The sequence below is a fragment of the Furipterus horrens genome, unplaced genomic scaffold (assembly GCF_987537825.1).
Source record: "Furipterus horrens unplaced genomic scaffold, mFurHor1.1.pri manual_scaffold_4, whole genome shotgun sequence".
NCBI classification, from domain to species: domain Eukaryota; kingdom Metazoa; phylum Chordata; class Mammalia; order Chiroptera; family Furipteridae; genus Furipterus; species Furipterus horrens.
Window position 1 is genome coordinate 103,839,284 of NW_028327174.1, and position 17,148 is coordinate 103,856,431.

Below are 17,148 nucleotides of genomic sequence, written 5' to 3' on the forward strand. Positions count from 1 at the left end.
CTGGTAATGATCATGAATGGGAAGTGTATAAGTGTACTACTACTGAGAAAACATGACCATCAGTAGGAGAGGAATAATGACACTGTGGAATGCCAGACAAGTTTCACTTGGAGATGGTCTTGTATTTAAAAAAAAGGAAAAAAAATTTATTTCCATTTTTATTTAATGTTTCCAAATATAAAAAAAGTCAAGATTCTTACACCAATTACCTCAAATGAGACCATGCAAAGCAATTCTAAGTGTATACAACAATTACCACCACCCCTTCAGTTTTGCTGCTCTATACAACTGTCAAATCAACACTGAAAAACTAAATGGCATGTGTCTGGTTTGAAATTTTCAACTGTTTACAAAAAAAAAAAAAGAAAAATACCAACAACATGCAGGATAGTTGCTACTTTGTGTCTGCAAGTCAATTTACAAACTTGTTATTTTACTTAAGAGGCACATGGGACTGAAATTTTAGCTGTTCAAATTTATCCAGCAACCCCACAGAGCACAAATGACAGTCCCAACACTGTAATCTTTGGAGGGCTGAGATAGTAGACACTTTGTTATCTGTAGTAAATCGAAATGTTAAGCCTGAACATGTAGCCTTATTCTCTGAACAGAAATCCTTAAGGCCCTTCCTCTAATTTAGTTAAGACTGAGTTTCAGAAGAATAGTGAAGAACCCCTTGTTTGAAATTTAAATTGTAACAACTTTAAATATTCTGATGCATTATGCAAATTTCCACTGTTGCATAGACTAAAGACAGTTGGTTTGCTAAATGGCACTGAAGAAATCCCGACTTGAGTGGTGCTACTTCATTCAAATGTTTCTGACCAAGGAAAATCATACAACAATATTTATAGGCTCACTTGTAAGAGATGGTTGACATTAATACTGTACATATTTTACAGGTCAAATACATAGTCTAAGAGTTTATAAAATAGGTTCATGCATTGTTCACTTGAAGACTGTCATGTACAAGATAGCCCCCCCAAGTACTTGTGACAGCATTTCAGGTGGAGACAGTCCTATATACAGAAACAATCCAGTTTCTCTGCTATAAAGTATGTAATTTAAAGAAACTTCAGAGATTACTGAGAACAAAAATCTTAGTCCATTGAAGACTGATAGAAAGTGTCATTCTGTTGGATTTAAAATTTTTCTTTTTTAAAAAACACCCAGAACACATAACCTTTGTACAAAGAAAAATATAAAAATTCTGGATGATCATGTTTGACCACACTACATAATTTAGAATGAAATGTCATTGGTTAAATTACTCATTCCTTTGACAGCATTAACTTGTGGACTAATGTTTATATCTAGTTCAGTTGCATTTATGGCACAAGATCTCATTTTTGAAAGTGGCACCAATGTTCCTTAAGTGTAACAGCACTCTATTTTTAGCAGCAATTATATTTTTAAAGGCTAACAATTTGTAGAACAAATGTATAACTATACTTATTTTCTACTTTATATTCACCAGTTACAATATTTACAAAAGGTTAATGTCTACACACAGAAGAATCTCTCCCTCATTCCCCACCCCACATCTTATTCAAAGGTTTCCCCTCTTATCTCATTTCTGGTCTGTTTGGGGAAGTACAGGAGTTTCAGATAAGGTACCTATGTATTTTAGATAGGATTCTTGATTTTAATACATATAAAGACAGTAATTCTTAGTTCAGGTATATTCCAGTGCCCCAAAAGTTCATTATATGATAAACAGTACCCATCAACAATCTATAAGAGATGAGACATTCTACAGGTGCCCGAACAATCTTAAGTCTGCAACAGCTGAACAGCAGGAAGGCCATTTTCATGGTGCAGCAGTCATCACTGACTGGCATTCGAGGTTATAGACTCCAAACCCAGGTGTGGTTATTGGTAACTAGCAAGTTTAACTGAAGAGGGGTCAATAAATTCAAAAATTGGAAATGTATTTTTAGAAAGCAATTTACATTGAGGGAAATTTGGTTCTCAGGTATTGTGTAAAGAAATATCATGGATAAATGGAATTGTCAGCTGGGTATACTTTTCAGGATAAGATGATGTATTTGCTACATGTGTTTTGCTTACAATACCTCCCTAAAACTCACCAACTCTACAGAGCTAAAGTTTTGTGTTAAAGGGCTACTGAGGAATAGGGGAATTATGCTAGTGACATAATACCAGTTGTGAAAATGGAGACAAATGAGTTTACAAATTCCTGAAAATAGCAAATGAGGTGCTTTGTCAAAAGTTATTGGACCATACAGAAATAGTCCAAATACAGAATTTATGAAATAAAATTGTGACCTTATGAAACAAGTTCAAATGGACAGATTTCTTTAATATCAAGAATAATTCTTGTAAAGTCCCACAACAGAAGGATTTGTTGACTACATTAATGCTGTGAATGAGAAAATAATTTGGGGGTAGGTAAACATACAGTAAGGTGATCTGACAGAAACCACAGACTGACATCAAATGGACGAAGAACTGAAAAAATGACAACCAAAATAATAGGAGGGTGAGATGGGGTCGGGGCACAGTTAAGGCATCTAAAAAAAATTCCACATGGCTTTGGCTTATTAAAATATTTTACACTATAAAAAAAAGATTTGAAAGCATCTGAAAAACATGCAAATTGTTTGAAAACCTTGCGTGGCATATTCAGACAGTTTGCAAGCGTCATTCAGATGTTTGCCAAGGAAAATAAAGAATCCTCTCCCCATGAAATTGCACATGGTGGGAGGACCTTCCTTTCTATCTTATACTAGATGGCAAGCCAGAGGTCTGTGCAGCAGTTACAAACAATGTGTTATTATCTGGAAGAGGAGGGACTGTGGAATTTCCATTGGACGGAGAACAACCCAGCTTTAGTTTTTCCAGATACTCGGCATGTACAGGCTTATGACACTGGAGAACTTTGATGGCATCTTCTACTTTGAACCACTCTCTCTTCCTTCCTACAAAATAGGAATGACACTGATCACTGTACAATAAAGTCACGTTTAGAAAGTAAGCCATACCTCCCCTCACTCTTCCCTCACAAATAATGACCACTTTTTGGAATAGCTTAGACAACAATAATGTTGAAGAATTTTGAAATAATACAAATGCGGAGATATATATATTATCTTTCCCTCTCTAAAAGACAGGTAACAAAAAATAATTTAAGATGAAAATTGGATGTTAAGTATGCACTATTTGAACTAAGAGAATTCAGATAGCAAAAGGAAAGGAAACTTACCTATATTTACAGAATCTTCCCAATCTTCTAATATTTCAGTGACAGTAAGAACATAAACATATGTTCTGTGCTTTCGGTCTTGGTTCTGCTTGAATATAAAAAAAGCATTTTAATCTAGAGGAGCTAGCCGTGTACATATTTTTGAGGGGAAAAATTCAGTTGTAACATACTGCTGATTAGCATAACCTATGAGGTAACGTAGGCAAATATACTCAGTCATATAATCCAGCACAGAAGTGAGTTTATGTAAGACAAAATATTTAAAATGGTGATGCTAGCTCCCAACACTAAACTTTAAGCACTCTAATTTCTGTCCATCACATCAGATAAGTAATTGTCATAAAGAAAATCTTAAGATTGGGATGGGATCTGTATTAAAGGAACTGCATTCCTGTCATTTCCATGGTCCTCTTCCCTGAGGCTAATCCTGATAGCTTTTCAATAGTATGGAAAACTGCTTTCCTCAGGCACCTGTAGAGCAGTCCACCGTTAGTTCAGAACATTCCCCTTACAGGTTTACAAGACACACACATAGCAGAGCCTAGCTACTAACCTAGACTAGGGCTTCTCAACTTTGGTCATCCCTTACATCACCCGGGGTGAATGGTTTTTTGAGACACTGGTTCAGGTATTGTCTCAGTATTGATATTTTAAAAGCTTCCAAATGAACTATGCACAGCCAAGGTTGAGAATACCTGGGTTAATCCAATTATAGAACATTATATTTAGTCCTGTATTCAAACTCAATTTTACCCATATTAAAATTGCCACCTAGTCTTGTCTAGTGTCTAGTCTTAAACACAAGCTGACGTTAAGTTAAAGGGGCTCCCTTCACCTCAAAGTTAGCCTTGTCTGCTGTAGTCTAAGACTACAGATAATTGCCCTAATTCTTCCTACCACAAATAACCTGAGTAATCCACTCATTTAAACAGTGTATTATGTTTTTGGGAAGGAATAAGAAATATTACTGTTCCTTATTTTTAAGAATTCGTTATCTCTACGCCTGGCAAGGCAATACTTTTATTATGCTATGTTCACAAATGCATTGAAATCAGGGTGAGCGAGTAAGACAATTCTAATTTTATATGTTCTAAGGGTAAAGTTACATTGATTACCAGTTTTTTCAAATTCTACAGTTTAAATAGCACTCCAAAATATTAAATAGTAAAAGCATTTAATACTATTACCTTACCATGTTATATAAGCTTTTCTTTATAAAGTGAGAAATTTTCATCAAAACTACTGTCAGCATACTGATAAATGTGCTATTTGTACCATGGCTACTCAGAATTACAGAAAACTCAGTGTTTTTTAAGTTTAACCAGGAGATGGTGCTATTTACCTGGGTAAAGCAAGTGCTGAACTCTGGGGAAGTATGAATAGTATCTTAAGAATTTTACTTAAAAAAAAAAACAAAAAACTTTACTCTTAATTACTGTATTCTGGGAATCAATTCTACCAAGTGCTATACAATCAAAACTTCTAAATTCCTGTAAAAATGCTTAAAGAAAAAAAAAATTCCCTCTCTACAAATTCCATTCTGCATCCAGTAATAAGGGATTTTACAGACAAGAATTCTATGCTTTTAGCATCTATTCTATATATCTGGGCTTTGCATCCTCACACATCCCTTTTGAGATAGTCATTATGTATATTATCTAATGTTATGTGCTGAAGGTAAGGGTACATTTCCAGACAGTATCCACAAGAGACAAGCTCTTAGGTGATACTGTATATATTGTACTTCCTAAAAAGTCTACGCCTGAGCAGTATACAATGAACACAGAGATAAGCCTTTCTCCAATCAACTCCACTGTATTGTCATACAGAAGTAATTTATTGCCATAATAATGCTGTATATAACTGATAGTACAGGAAAGTTAAGGAGTTTTTATTTTCCTCCCTCCTAATTCTTTTTTTATTAAAGATTTTATTTTTAGAGAGAGAAGGGAAGGAGAAAGAGGGAGAGAAACATCGATGTGAGAGAGAAATATTGATCTGTTGCTTCTCATATGTGCCCTGTCCAGGGACCGAACCCATAACCCTGGCATGTGCCCTGACTGGGATAGAAGTGGTTCAGCAAATCAAGGATTAGTTTTGTAACTCACCTCAAATATACCCAGGAGTCTGCCTAATTTTCCTTTGACTCCAGCCTATTGAAAAAAGATAAAATGCAAACATTTTAACTTTTCATAACAAAACTGATATCAAAATTACTCTCTGGCTACTATTTCAACTTTTGAATCCAAATACAACAGACCCTTCCACACTAAGCCTGCCTTCTGTGTCTTTTCTTTGGGGGGGAAGTGGGGGGAAGGGGAGCAAGGGCTGTGCTAAGATTCATGACCTGTGCTTTGCTGCAACAGATGAATTCATTTGCTCCATATGCAATTTCCTGTTATCATATTTACTGTCATTTATTTTATAAGAAATGGCAAGGACTGACCAAAAATTAACTTTCTACAAAATTCGAACAAACTTCCTGAGTGAGAACAGACCTTTCTCTATGAACAATAAATAAATACTTTACTCCTTCTTATTAGAAGGCCTACATTCCTTTATCCACATGCCTCTGGAGGTACAATTTCCATTTGCTAACCTTCTACTGCAGAGGTCATCATTATGCTTACCTAGTAAAAGAATGACTAGAACTTCAGGGTGCCCCCCCATTCAAATCCATATTGTGAACTACACCAACTGGTACATGCTTGTCTTCTCTATTTCAGATGTGTTCTTCCCTCATGAAGCCACCCGTTTTTCAAGATCCATCTCTGTGAAACCTCTCCGACTACACACCAAGGCCCAATAAGAACTTTAACATTCATTTTCCATTTATACCCTAACTGCTGTTCAGTAACTTTGTGGTACTTAATCTGTGCTGTTTTGCCTGAGTAAAAGAAAGCTATATATCATCAGGTGTAAGAACACAAGCAGGCCATGTGTGCTTTTGTGCATGTGTGCACACACCACATTTTATTGAAGTTTCAGACAAAAGTAAAATAAAAGCAGTTTGTTTCTTATTCATTTGAAAAAGAATCACAGTACATGATTAAGGTCTCTTAAGTTCTTGCTCAGTGAAATACTAGCCATGCTCTGGGCAAGGCCATCATGTTATAGACCATCACTGATTAGACTTACTGTCTGTTATGCAATCCCAGGTTGTACAGTTCTGGGCAACTTCCACATTGATTTTCGCTCTATTTTACCAAGTAGAAAAAATATCTGCTTAGTAAAATGCTATAGTGATGTGCTTAAAAATGTTAAATTAGGCAACAACAAAAATCACGCATGTGACCTGCTTTCCTGCTTTCTCCTCGGTGTATGTAACAAATGCCTTGTTTATGAACCAGAAATTGTCCTGTAAAATCCCAAAATACAGTCTGTATGAAAGAAGAAAATACAAATGACTGTTCCCTCACCTCTTCATACACCTCCCTCACAGCAGCACCTCCAGGTTCCTCCTCAGGCTCCATTCCTCCTCCTGGGACAATCCATTGGTCTGGGTACCGGCTGCTGCTCACCAATAGTACCTGCAAGACCCACCATAACCATATACTCCGAGCGTAAGAAGCACTATCCACGTGCGCAACATTCTCAATCCTTTACAAGACAGTAAATCCCCTCTACATTAACCCACTTTTAAATGTCATTAAAATTATTGGGAGCACACAGTATACCACAAAGAAAGCAGGTGACAGCCTTTGTTAACACTGTGTGATTTCAGAATTCAACAATGACATGATCTCATAACTAAATAATTTTTACCTAGTTAAATCATTTGAACTCCCACATTCATTTAGTAAAATTCTCTTCAATTCTTAGATATTAACAGAATAAAAGCAGAGACTTGATTTATTAGCCCCAAAACTGTATGCAATGAGGTTTGTGATCGATCCATTACTCTTTAGTTACAGAATTTTATTATTCCAAATTTAAGAATATGCAACCATAGGCAGGTCACCCTGCTCCTTCATCTATAAAATGTAAGAACACTTAGAAGATAACAGATACTGTGAGAAAGGAATAGATGGAAAGAGGCACCCTTCATTTTCTAAACCTATGTAAATTAGCAAAAGTTGCTCCATATTGGTAACATGCATATTTAATATATGGGCTAGCAAAGGGTTGTCAAGCTATGGCCTACTGCCTTTTTTTGTACAGTCTATGAGCTAAAAATGACTTTTATATTTTAAAATTATATGAATTCCAAAATTCAGTGTTCAATTTTATAAGAATCCAGTCACACTCATTCATTTCTCACATACTGTCTATGTTTTTGTGCTACAACTAGAGTTGAGTAGTAGTGACAGACTATATGGCCCACAAAGCCTAAAATATTATCTGGTCCTTTACAGGAAGTCTACAGACTCCAATCAAGAAAAGCATTAATCTCAAAATGTGCAAACACGTTAAAAAAAAAAAACTGTTATCACAGAGTATCCTAGAGGCTCACTGTTTTAACAGTACCCAAAACAAGTATTACATATCCATCCTATAGATGAAAATATATGGGGTAGGTTAGGCTGAAATTCACCCAAGTTAAAAAAAAAAAGGTCTATGATAAATAACTAAATGATGTTTATTAAGATAACAGGTGTCTTAACCAACATGAACAAAAATGTTTTTGTAAAACTACCTTAGTATATTGCCTTTGAGTAAATGTAAACAGTTCTCATCAGAAATTAATCAATTCAGAGCAAAGTCTAATCCCCAGTGTGGGTCCTGACTTTTTGACATGCAGGCCCGTAGTTCTACCTGCCCAGCTCCCTCCCTACAGTCAGAGGAACTTGTGGCCTGAGGAGCTCACAGACAGCACAGGATCCACCTTCTACCTGAGTAAGCTGCCAGGAACGCAACCTTCCCTCCTTGGAAAGTTCCAGGCTGACAGTAGTTCAGCAACTCCCAGTTTTCCCCAAAACCTCTCAAATGTTGAAGTGGAAGATATGGTAATACCTATACAGGCACATTACCTGTCTGAAAAAAGCAGACACCTTTGCCTATAGACACATCAGAGCATCACAGAGCAATGCTCAAGGGGTCTGAACATTGTTTCTCTCATTCTTGATCTGGACAGGGACTCTATTGCTCCCACCAGCATCACTCCTTCAAGTAAATAACTGATAGAACAGTGGCAAATCCAGAGAAAGTATTGTAACTTAACACAATGGTTGACCAAAACTTAGCTAAAATACTAATGGCTGACATGGGGGGTACCACCAAGTTCATATACAGCAATTTTGGTGAAATAAAATATAAGGTATTAAACTTAAGCTTTAAGTATTAGCAAATAGGGCTTACATATCAAAACTGGAAACTAAAGAGTCAGAATAAGCAAATCTAGCCAAAAATCTATGGTATTCAAAGGTGTCAGGCCTATATCAAGACTGACAAATGAATGAAAAGTTTAAGTTAAAAGAAAAATGTTTAAGGCACACAAGCAACAAAGGAAAAGTTAAATGGTAACTACGGGTCCTGACCACAGAGATGGAGGACTCTTTTCCTGGTCTCTAGGTGTGGGTTAAGGATATTCTGCCTAGATGAAATTCTTACTACACAATTCTGTGCTCTCTAAGCAACTTCCTTGACGACCTTCATAATAGCTACCCACCGGAAAAGTACGTCTTCACTTACTAAATAGGCAGTTCCAAAACCATAGATACTCCTAATGTTTGAGCCCTGAAAAAAAAATTCAGTGTCATGTATCTAGGTTGATGACTGTTATAGTCTCCTTTTGTCCAAGATAAAGCTAAATTACATAAGGTTAATGATGTTGAAAAGCCCATTAGTGTAGTCTGCACCTGCCTTTCTGAACTAATACTGAAGCTTCCAATTTAAGCCTCTCCCAAAGTCAGAGACATGGACCCCCACATGGTTCAACATCTCCCCCCTTCATAAATTATTATTTAGAAAGCCTCAAGAAAACAGATCTATATAAGTTTTGGTCAAATGATTTAGCTGAAACCAAGAACTTATTGTTCACTGACATTCCAAGATGATTACACAAATAATAACTATGTACAGAAATGATTAATGTCTGAACTACTAGCTTAAGAAATATAACAATGAGACTTTGGGCATGGTACCGATTTGAAAACCAGAATGTTTCATTAAGTACTTGTCTAGTCATCCTTCAGTATACTTCATCTGGAGTTCAAATGAGATCATGGCCACTTTGTGAAATGGAGGCCAAGGGGAGAATGGTAATGAAAGAGTAAGAACTGGGGCATATCCGTCGTCGTCGTCGGCAGCCGTCCGTCTCGAGAGACGATGGTGTAGCTTCTTAAGAGTCTATCTGCACCGCCGAGAACGGCTGTGCAGTCCGACTCGGGAGTGACATGGTATCTGTCTCCTCCCGTGTTGAATCGACATCTTGTGATGACGCTGAAGCTACAGAGCCTGGGCAGGGTAATATGGAGGGTCTGCTGTTGCCCATGCAGCAGACCCCCCCTCTCTTCGCAGCTGAAGGGTCCAAGGGAAAGACGGAGTCGATACAGCTTGGGTTCAGGTGCGCCGCAGGAGTTGCCGGTGTTGACTACAACGTCAAACCGCCTTAGGGACTCCAGCTCCGAATTTTCTGTCGGGGTTTACTCCCTTAGCCTTTCCCCTGAAGAGGTATGCCGCAAGGCAGCGGAGGTTTTTTGGAGTCAGAGTTTTCCTTCTCTGATGTACCCTGACTGGAAGATCGAACCAGCGACACTTAGCTCGCAGGCCGACGCTCAATCCACTGAGCTAAACCAGCCAGGGCAACTGGGGCATATACTCCACAGACAAGAGTAGATAGAATAGAACTGTGGTACGGGGCTGCCAAGGCAGTAGAAATGAATCTGAGTAGCCTAAGCAGAGACAAGAACAATTAAAACCTCTCCAACACAGTGGAAGAACCTACCTACAGAGTCACATCCCCAAGCATTATTATTCAATAGTCCCTCCCCCAAAACCATCTGAAATTTCTAGAATATTCCCCATCTACTAGGATCTATACTACAACTTTAGCATGTTCACTAATGTTTTGAAAATGGTATTACCGAACTAACGAAGACAGGCTATAAAAGCTTATTCAGTAAAGATACACCAACTGCTGACAGAACCATACATGGTCTTTGATAGGTTTTAAATTCCTTTTCAACTACCTTTCTGAATATATTATTTTGTATGAGGTCTGTACAGGAAGTATCCAGCCATGTAATATGAAAAAGAGACATTTATTGAAGAAGATACAAGATACAAGAAACACTGCATGTAGGACAATGACGCCTCAGTCCCCTTCAAAGCAGGCACCTTGGGACCCACGCAGTTCTCCCAGTCGCCACCAGCTCCCATCGTATTTTCCTGAATCTCATCAATGGTCTGAACTCTCTTCCCTTTCAAAGGTGATTTTAGTTTTGGGAAAAGCCAAAGTCACAGGGCACCAAATCTGGGCTGTAGTGGGACTGAGTCACCTGGGTGATTTGATGTTTTGCCAGCAAACTGCATGAGACGTAATGCATGAGCGGGTGTGTTGTCATGATGATGCTGCCAATTATCAGCTGCCCATAGCTATGGCCTTCTGAATTATCTGAATAGCTTCCGTGGAGGAATGTTCAAATTAACGCAGCATTTCATGCAGATTTGTTGCTCTAATTGCTCAGTCATTTTGAATGCGATGGCTACACAGTACACGTGCTCACTCAATGGCGTCTACTGCCCCCACTGACTAGAACAGGGAAGTCATCATTGTTCATGCATGCGTATCCCAGTCCACTCTCCTTGGCTGCCAGGTTACAGTGATGTTGCACAAAACTGTTCTCATATTAACAATGGCTGCACTTTTTCCAGACAGACCTCATATATCCAAAAGGATAACAGTCTGTCTCTTCAGTGGCAAGACGACAGATATAAAAGTAGGCATTCAATGTTCTGGATAAGTCAGAGCTGAGACTAAAGATTTATGTAAAGGAGGCTAGTAACCGCCCCGATTGCAGAATTAGACTTGAATCACACTCAAAACCCAAAGCCAATGTTGTTAAGAGTGATGAAAAGTGAAGACATTTCTCCTTCTCTGATCCAACCTGACTACCTTGATATAAGCATTCCTCTTAACTACGTTATCAGATATTATTACCCTTCTTTCCATGTACTGGATGATTATCAGAATAAAGCACCATTTACCTGGCAATGTTAAAAAGTCATTTCTCCCACTTGTCTTTTTCTTATATACTAATGTTTTAAACATTTGTAATAGAAGTATTTCTCATTATAAGTAGTGATAGTGGTCAACTTGGAAACAGCCTTGAGTTTGTGAATTGAAATGATCTGCATTATAGATTCTATACCCTACATTTCCCAACAAATCGTTCTCAGTGGGGAGATGTAAGAGTGGGTAAACTAAAAATGGTGTTCAGATTCTATGTAATTCAGTTGTGCCTTCAGAGGCTGGAGGTACATGGATGGGATAGTTAGTCCCTTACAGCAAGTGGCCCTAAACTGCCCTTAAAACTGCCATTGGCCAAGGCCTGCCTCTGGGAACAACTAGCTACTACAGATGACCACTTCTTTCCCAATAAAAACAAAGCTATCCAGAGAACCTCTTAAGTGATCCCCAAATCTAAGAACAAAGAGTTTTATTTTGTGAAGTGTAGCTACTTTGAAGCTGTTCTGGGGTACTTTGTTCTTTCATCCCCCATTATCATGAACTAGGATTACGTGAATGGTAAAACTACTTCTACCAGTTAACTATTTCATAGGCATTAGAACACCCACTAAGCACACAGACATTTTAAAAGATCATAGGTTACAACCATAGTTATTATATCCAGCCTACCTTTGGATATTTATTTCACTTTGATGAAAGTGGTCTCCACTTGAAGCAAGTGTATTCAATGACTTAAATCTCTGAGGAAATATGAGCCCCAGAATATATTTCTGAAAAAGGTGGACCACCTGATTACTCTATGCATTAAAAATGCTAGTAGAGATTTAACTGCACTAATTTTTCTTATTATAATTGTTTTTATTAGAGCTCTGGTTTTGGAGTTCCGTAAGTTTTGAGACTCTTCCCATCAAACCTCAGTTTCAGTGCAAGATTTTGCAGAACTCAAGACATTTTGTGGATATACATTGGGGATCCTGCAGAATATGGCACCTGGCTCAGGAAGTTTAAAAGCTATTTAGACCAGTAAGCAAAATGGAAGTCAGCCTTGGCTGCAGGGTGAGCCTCCTTCCCCTTCCGTGGTTCACCCTGCAGAGCCATGGCCCAGGCAAATATAATGTGTGTGCCTCTGAATAAACTGACTTCTCATTAAAAAAAAAAAAAAAAAAAGTCAGTTCTTAGGACTGTTTTGTCAACGTTTCTCACTTGCAACTGTACCTGGATCCCACCCAGGATCAAGTCATTGCTATTTCTCCCTTTAGATTTCTACTATTTTGCTGCCAGATCATTCTCAAATTTAATATATCTAAAACCTAAACATTACTTGTTTAAAGCTAAAAGTTCCTTTCTTGCCTAGCAATTCTTCAGACTTGCATTTGAGGTGTTCTGTTTTTCAACAATTATTTGTCCCATGCTGTCCTAAGCTGCAGCCCAACAAGACCACAGCAGCAACCAAATCCTGCTCTGTGATGCTTGGACCTTCCTTTCCCACTCAATGAAATCCAACTCCAAATGACTCACACTGGCTCTTAACCCTGGAGCACCTGATGGCACTTTCACCTTATTTTTCTCCCTTTTTATCAGTCATTTATCTAACCTCCTGCTACAGAATATATTCTTTAGGAGCTGACACTTTTTAATCTTTGCATCCCTGTCAAACATGCAAATATGTTCAAAGAAATCCATTTTGTGTTACATTTTGTGAATGTTATGCCCTCTTTCATTGCATAAGCACAGTGTCCCAGCTACTCTATGGGGCATGTTATTTGTGGGTTTGTCTGGAACCCCCACTGCCAAAATTTAGGGTGGTTCCACACAGGAGTAACTAGCTGAAGAGAGGATGACCAAATGAACATAGACTTAGAAATAAGGAACCTGGGCTCAAAATGATATGCCAGCTTCTGTGACCTTGACGGTTACTTCTGCTGCCCAATTTCTTCCTATACAAATGTTAATACTTATTACTTAGCTCACAAGGCAGAAAAAGATACTTGGGAAAACACATAAAACCACTCCCAAAGAATATACTTATTAGAACAAACTCTAAGGGCTACTGAAAACTCCAGCACAGAAACAGCCAGATCGCTGCACTGCATAGTTTTCTGGGGTCAAGCAGCAATTATTATTTTATTTTAATTTACATTCTATGAACATTTCATCCTAAAATAAAGCATACGTTTCAATCTTCCAATCAGGATCTAAGTGTTTGTAACCCAGTATGGGCAGGGAGGGGTAGGCACGACACAGTGAAATCTCACCTATTAGCTAAAGAGGTAGTAGGTTCAGGCTGGTTTGTAGCCTCTCCTTCAAAAGCTAGCAATGTAATTTCAACAGAATGGGAAAAATTCATAGCAACACCAAGATGTCTGGGAAAGCTAACTAATAGGGTTCATTCTCTAATTGTCATATAACAGAAGGAGCCCACAACTATATACAACTCCAGAAATGAAGATGATCCTGAAGTATGAAAGCAGACGTTAAGTGGCTGTGCGTTTCAGAGAATTCAGAGCCTTCCCTCAGAGCATATTCTCCAACAGATTTATTTAGTTTTTCAATTCAGAGGTTATCAGATTTACAGTTTTATGTAATGGATTTATTTATCTAATAAATTCTCCAAATCCTGCTCCTTTATTTTTATCTAATGGCACTAGTCTCTTGACTCAACTAGAGGCTAGTGATTGAGCATTTATTAAAGTAGAAAAAATATTTGCAGCACAAAAAGAACTCGTTTATCTGCTAAGGCAACTTCTGAAATTCTCAGACTTTGCTTTACCATTCACACAATACAGACCATTTCAATTTCCTCCCATTTCCCATATTTTCCCCTGGGATCTTGTGTTTTACAAAGCCTGAATTCCAAGTTCACATTATGGCAAGACTTCAAAGTCACTACTTTCAGAAAGGCCTCCAAGCTCAGCCTGACAAAAACTCTCATTCAGCAAATAGCCCAATTGCCATAGGCTGGGCCCTGTGCCAAGAGCCCAGCATCAGGAGCAGGGATCAGAGGTCCGTCTCTACCATTTATTATGTCATTATATCAGTACTTATGCTCTGCAACTGTCTCCTCACCTGTAAACGAGCACTAAGAGAATGAAATAATCTTAAAGTCTTCAGGCAGTGCCCTGCACATTGTAAGCACTCAACTAAGAATACAATTACAGAATAGTGAGCATTCAGACAAGATCCTTTATCACTTTTGGCTATTTTACACATATCTAAATACATGTAAAAAAATTATATGTAAATATATATATATTTTAATATATATTCAAAGTTCGATTTGTCCTCATGGGGTCTTTCACTCAAGTACCTTCTAATCTGTTTTTAAATACAATGCACTTAATGCTTGTTAACTTTGTGACTTTGTAAATGTTAAAAACCTTTCCTATTCTATTTTCTAGCTCCCCTAAGTAGGCCCAGCTTATTGACACAGACAGATTTCTTCTGAAAACTGCAGGTCTAACACTTAAAGATCCCCAACTGAGCACTGATCATTTCTAAAAAGCTTGGTTTCTTACCAAAAAATAAAAACGAAACAAAGAGTTGGAAGAGCACCATTTTGAAGCACTTTGATTTTTATTAGCATGCTGAGAACGACTTAAGTGTACACTATGTCATACTCATCCTAACCACAGGGACTAGCAATAAGTAAGCCATTAAATTCCTATCTCCAGCTATAGCCTGGTATTTTATTGTACACAGTTGGTTATGGAAGTAGAACTCAGTTTTTTTCTTTTCTTTTCTTTGCTGTCTAACCATTTTAAGAGTGGCAATGCAAAAAGATCTTTGGCTACCAATTGACTGTTACGGCCTTTAGCAAATTTAAAGCAATGAACCATTTTTAAATTAAGTAAATGTAACTAAAATATGTAAAAACTGCTCTCCAGGGAAACCTCAAGGGCCTTACTATCAGCTCAAAGCAGACAAATTACAGATTGACTGCTTCCTCTTAAACAAGAAAGCTCCTCTTCAGCTGTCTAACCAAACACAGCAAAGAAGCTTTGATAGATATTCTAACAACTGGAGATTACTGTCAGAAAATGGCAACTCTGCCCACCTCTAGTCCATCACCCTTCTGGCATTATTCCACTTTTCACTGATGGTTTTTCTGCAGTCAGAAAACTTTAAAAGGAGGTCCCCCCCGCCAACAACGAAAACAACAACAAAAAACAAGTATAATTAAGACAAGTGTGAATTAAACGAGCCACTTAAAAGTGGAACTAAGAGAACTAGACAGAATGCGTTTTATTTTAAAGCACGGGGACTATTTGCCTATTCCACAAGTCAGCCTAGATTGAATACGAAACCACGAACTGTGGTAATACAGAAGGAAAATATAAGAGGCAGAAAGACTAGAGCTGCAACCCTCACGCCATTTGCACTCCCTCCATTAGCACTCAAGATTTCTCTGGCTTGACACTCGGCTCGCATGTTAAGATGGTGAATGGACTAGGCGCGACCTACACGGCACCGGGGCCTTCCCGGGGGCCAGGAGGCACCTCGGCCTCCGGTCCTCAAGACGTCCCAGTTGGAGAACATTAGGCAAGGCGAGCCCCTTTGTCTATCAACCCAGAGAACGCAAGGAAGGAAGGAAGGAGGGAGGGAGGGACAGAGGGCGGACGGGAGGGGGCTGGCTCATCCTTCCCGGCCCGGCAACCAGACCGAGGGTCGGGCGGGGAAAGGGAAGAGCTGGGGAAAGCACCCCCTACCCGCCCCGGCCTGCTCCGGGGCACCCGCGGACGGCCGGTGCGCGCCGGCCTCCCTCACCTCGTCCTCCTGCTCGCTCCGGAAGCACAGGCACGCCGCCCGCTTCTTGAAGCCTTCGCGGTCATAGGTCCGCGTCTGGTTGGGCTTGAACTTCATCATAGAGGCGGGCTCTTGCCGCTGCTGCTCCAGACGCCGCTGCGGTGGCCCGGCCGCCGCCACCCCGCCGGGGAGTGGGGGCGAGGGCGATTCGGGCGCACGGGTGTCGGGAAGCGAGACGGCGGCGCAGGGAGGAACCGGTCAGTCCGGGAGCCGACTGCCACTCCGACGCGGGGCAGGGCGCGAGCGCTGGTCACTGCAGCGTGTGTGCCGGGGAGGAAGCGCCGCCTCTGCCCGGGCATCCGCCGCACTCCATGGAGCCCGCCGCCCGCTCGCCTCGGCTCCCTCCTGTCACCGGCGCCACGGGAAAAGCGAGGATCGAGGCTCGAGACTCTCGCCCCAGGACTCCGTTGCGGAGACTGGCACTGACTGGGTAGCAGTGTTGCCCCCACCGTCCCTCTTTAAGCGGGCCCGCTCACGCTCCACCCCCGCGCGCGCACTGTGCTGTGCGCGCCAACGCGCCTGCGTGCCGGAACCGTTGCGGCGGGGGAGGGGAGGCGGGGTCGGAGCCGCGGCCGCCGGGGGCGTCAGGTCGGCGGCGTGCTCGAGCCGCTCGCGACATGGCCTTGCCCGCTAAAAATGCCCGGAAACGGAAAGACCCGCTTCTCCCAGTTTATGAATCTTGCGAGTTTCCCCATGAGGACCTTAAATACCATCTCCGTGAGAGGGGCTCTAAGGACGTGTATCCTCAACAAAGTTGCACCCTGGTCCGGAAATGCTAGGAAGCATCGCAGTGATTGCAGTCTCCGCAGTGACTATGGAGACGCGTCCTGAATTCGCCTGGGAAGTGAGGAGAGAGAAAAGAGTGAAGGCCTAGAAAGGTGAAGACTTAAGAGTTTGTATTGTTTTTGTTTTCCAGAAGAAAGGGAGAAGGAAAATTACCCCGCTTTTAAAAAAGTGCTTGACGAGTCGTTTGTGTTCTTTCAAGAGT

General features: G+C 40.1%; 1 protein-coding gene across 2 annotated transcripts; it reads right to left on the reverse strand.

The window, feature by feature from the left end:
- Window positions 1–2,302: 2,302 nt before the first annotated feature.
- On the reverse strand, window positions 2,303–16,651 carry NUDT4 (nudix hydrolase 4). Of its 2 annotated transcripts, none has more exons than XM_090273890.1 (5): window positions 16,122–16,651; window positions 6,646–6,756; window positions 5,335–5,379; window positions 3,227–3,314; window positions 2,303–2,942 (listed from the first exon to the last, which is right to left on the reverse strand). In XM_090273890.1, the coding sequence occupies exons 1-5, from the start codon at window positions 16,218–16,220 to the stop codon at window positions 2,740–2,742; spliced, it is 546 nt and encodes a 181-aa protein (XP_090130016.1). In that variant the 5' UTR covers window positions 16,221–16,651; the 3' UTR covers window positions 2,303–2,739. The 2 variants fall into 2 exon arrangements, with proteins under 2 accessions (XP_090130016.1, XP_090130017.1); XM_090273891.1 differs by having other exon boundaries at window positions 3,227–3,311; window positions 16,122–16,650.
- Between the last annotated feature and the right edge of the window lie 497 nt (window positions 16,652–17,148).

Coding starts and splice junctions, on each gene's coding strand:
- NUDT4 (XM_090273890.1), bottom strand. CDS start 16,220: ATGATGAAGTTCAAGCCCAACCAGACGCGGACCTATGACCGCGAAGGC. Junction 6,757..16,121: donor GGAGCGAGCAGGAGGACGAG/GTGAGGGAGGCC, acceptor TGGGTCTTGCAG/GTACTATTGGTGAGCAGCAG. Junction 5,380..6,645: donor TGAGGGAGGTGTATGAAGAG/GTGAGGGAACAG, acceptor TTTTTTCAATAG/GCTGGAGTCAAAGGAAAATT.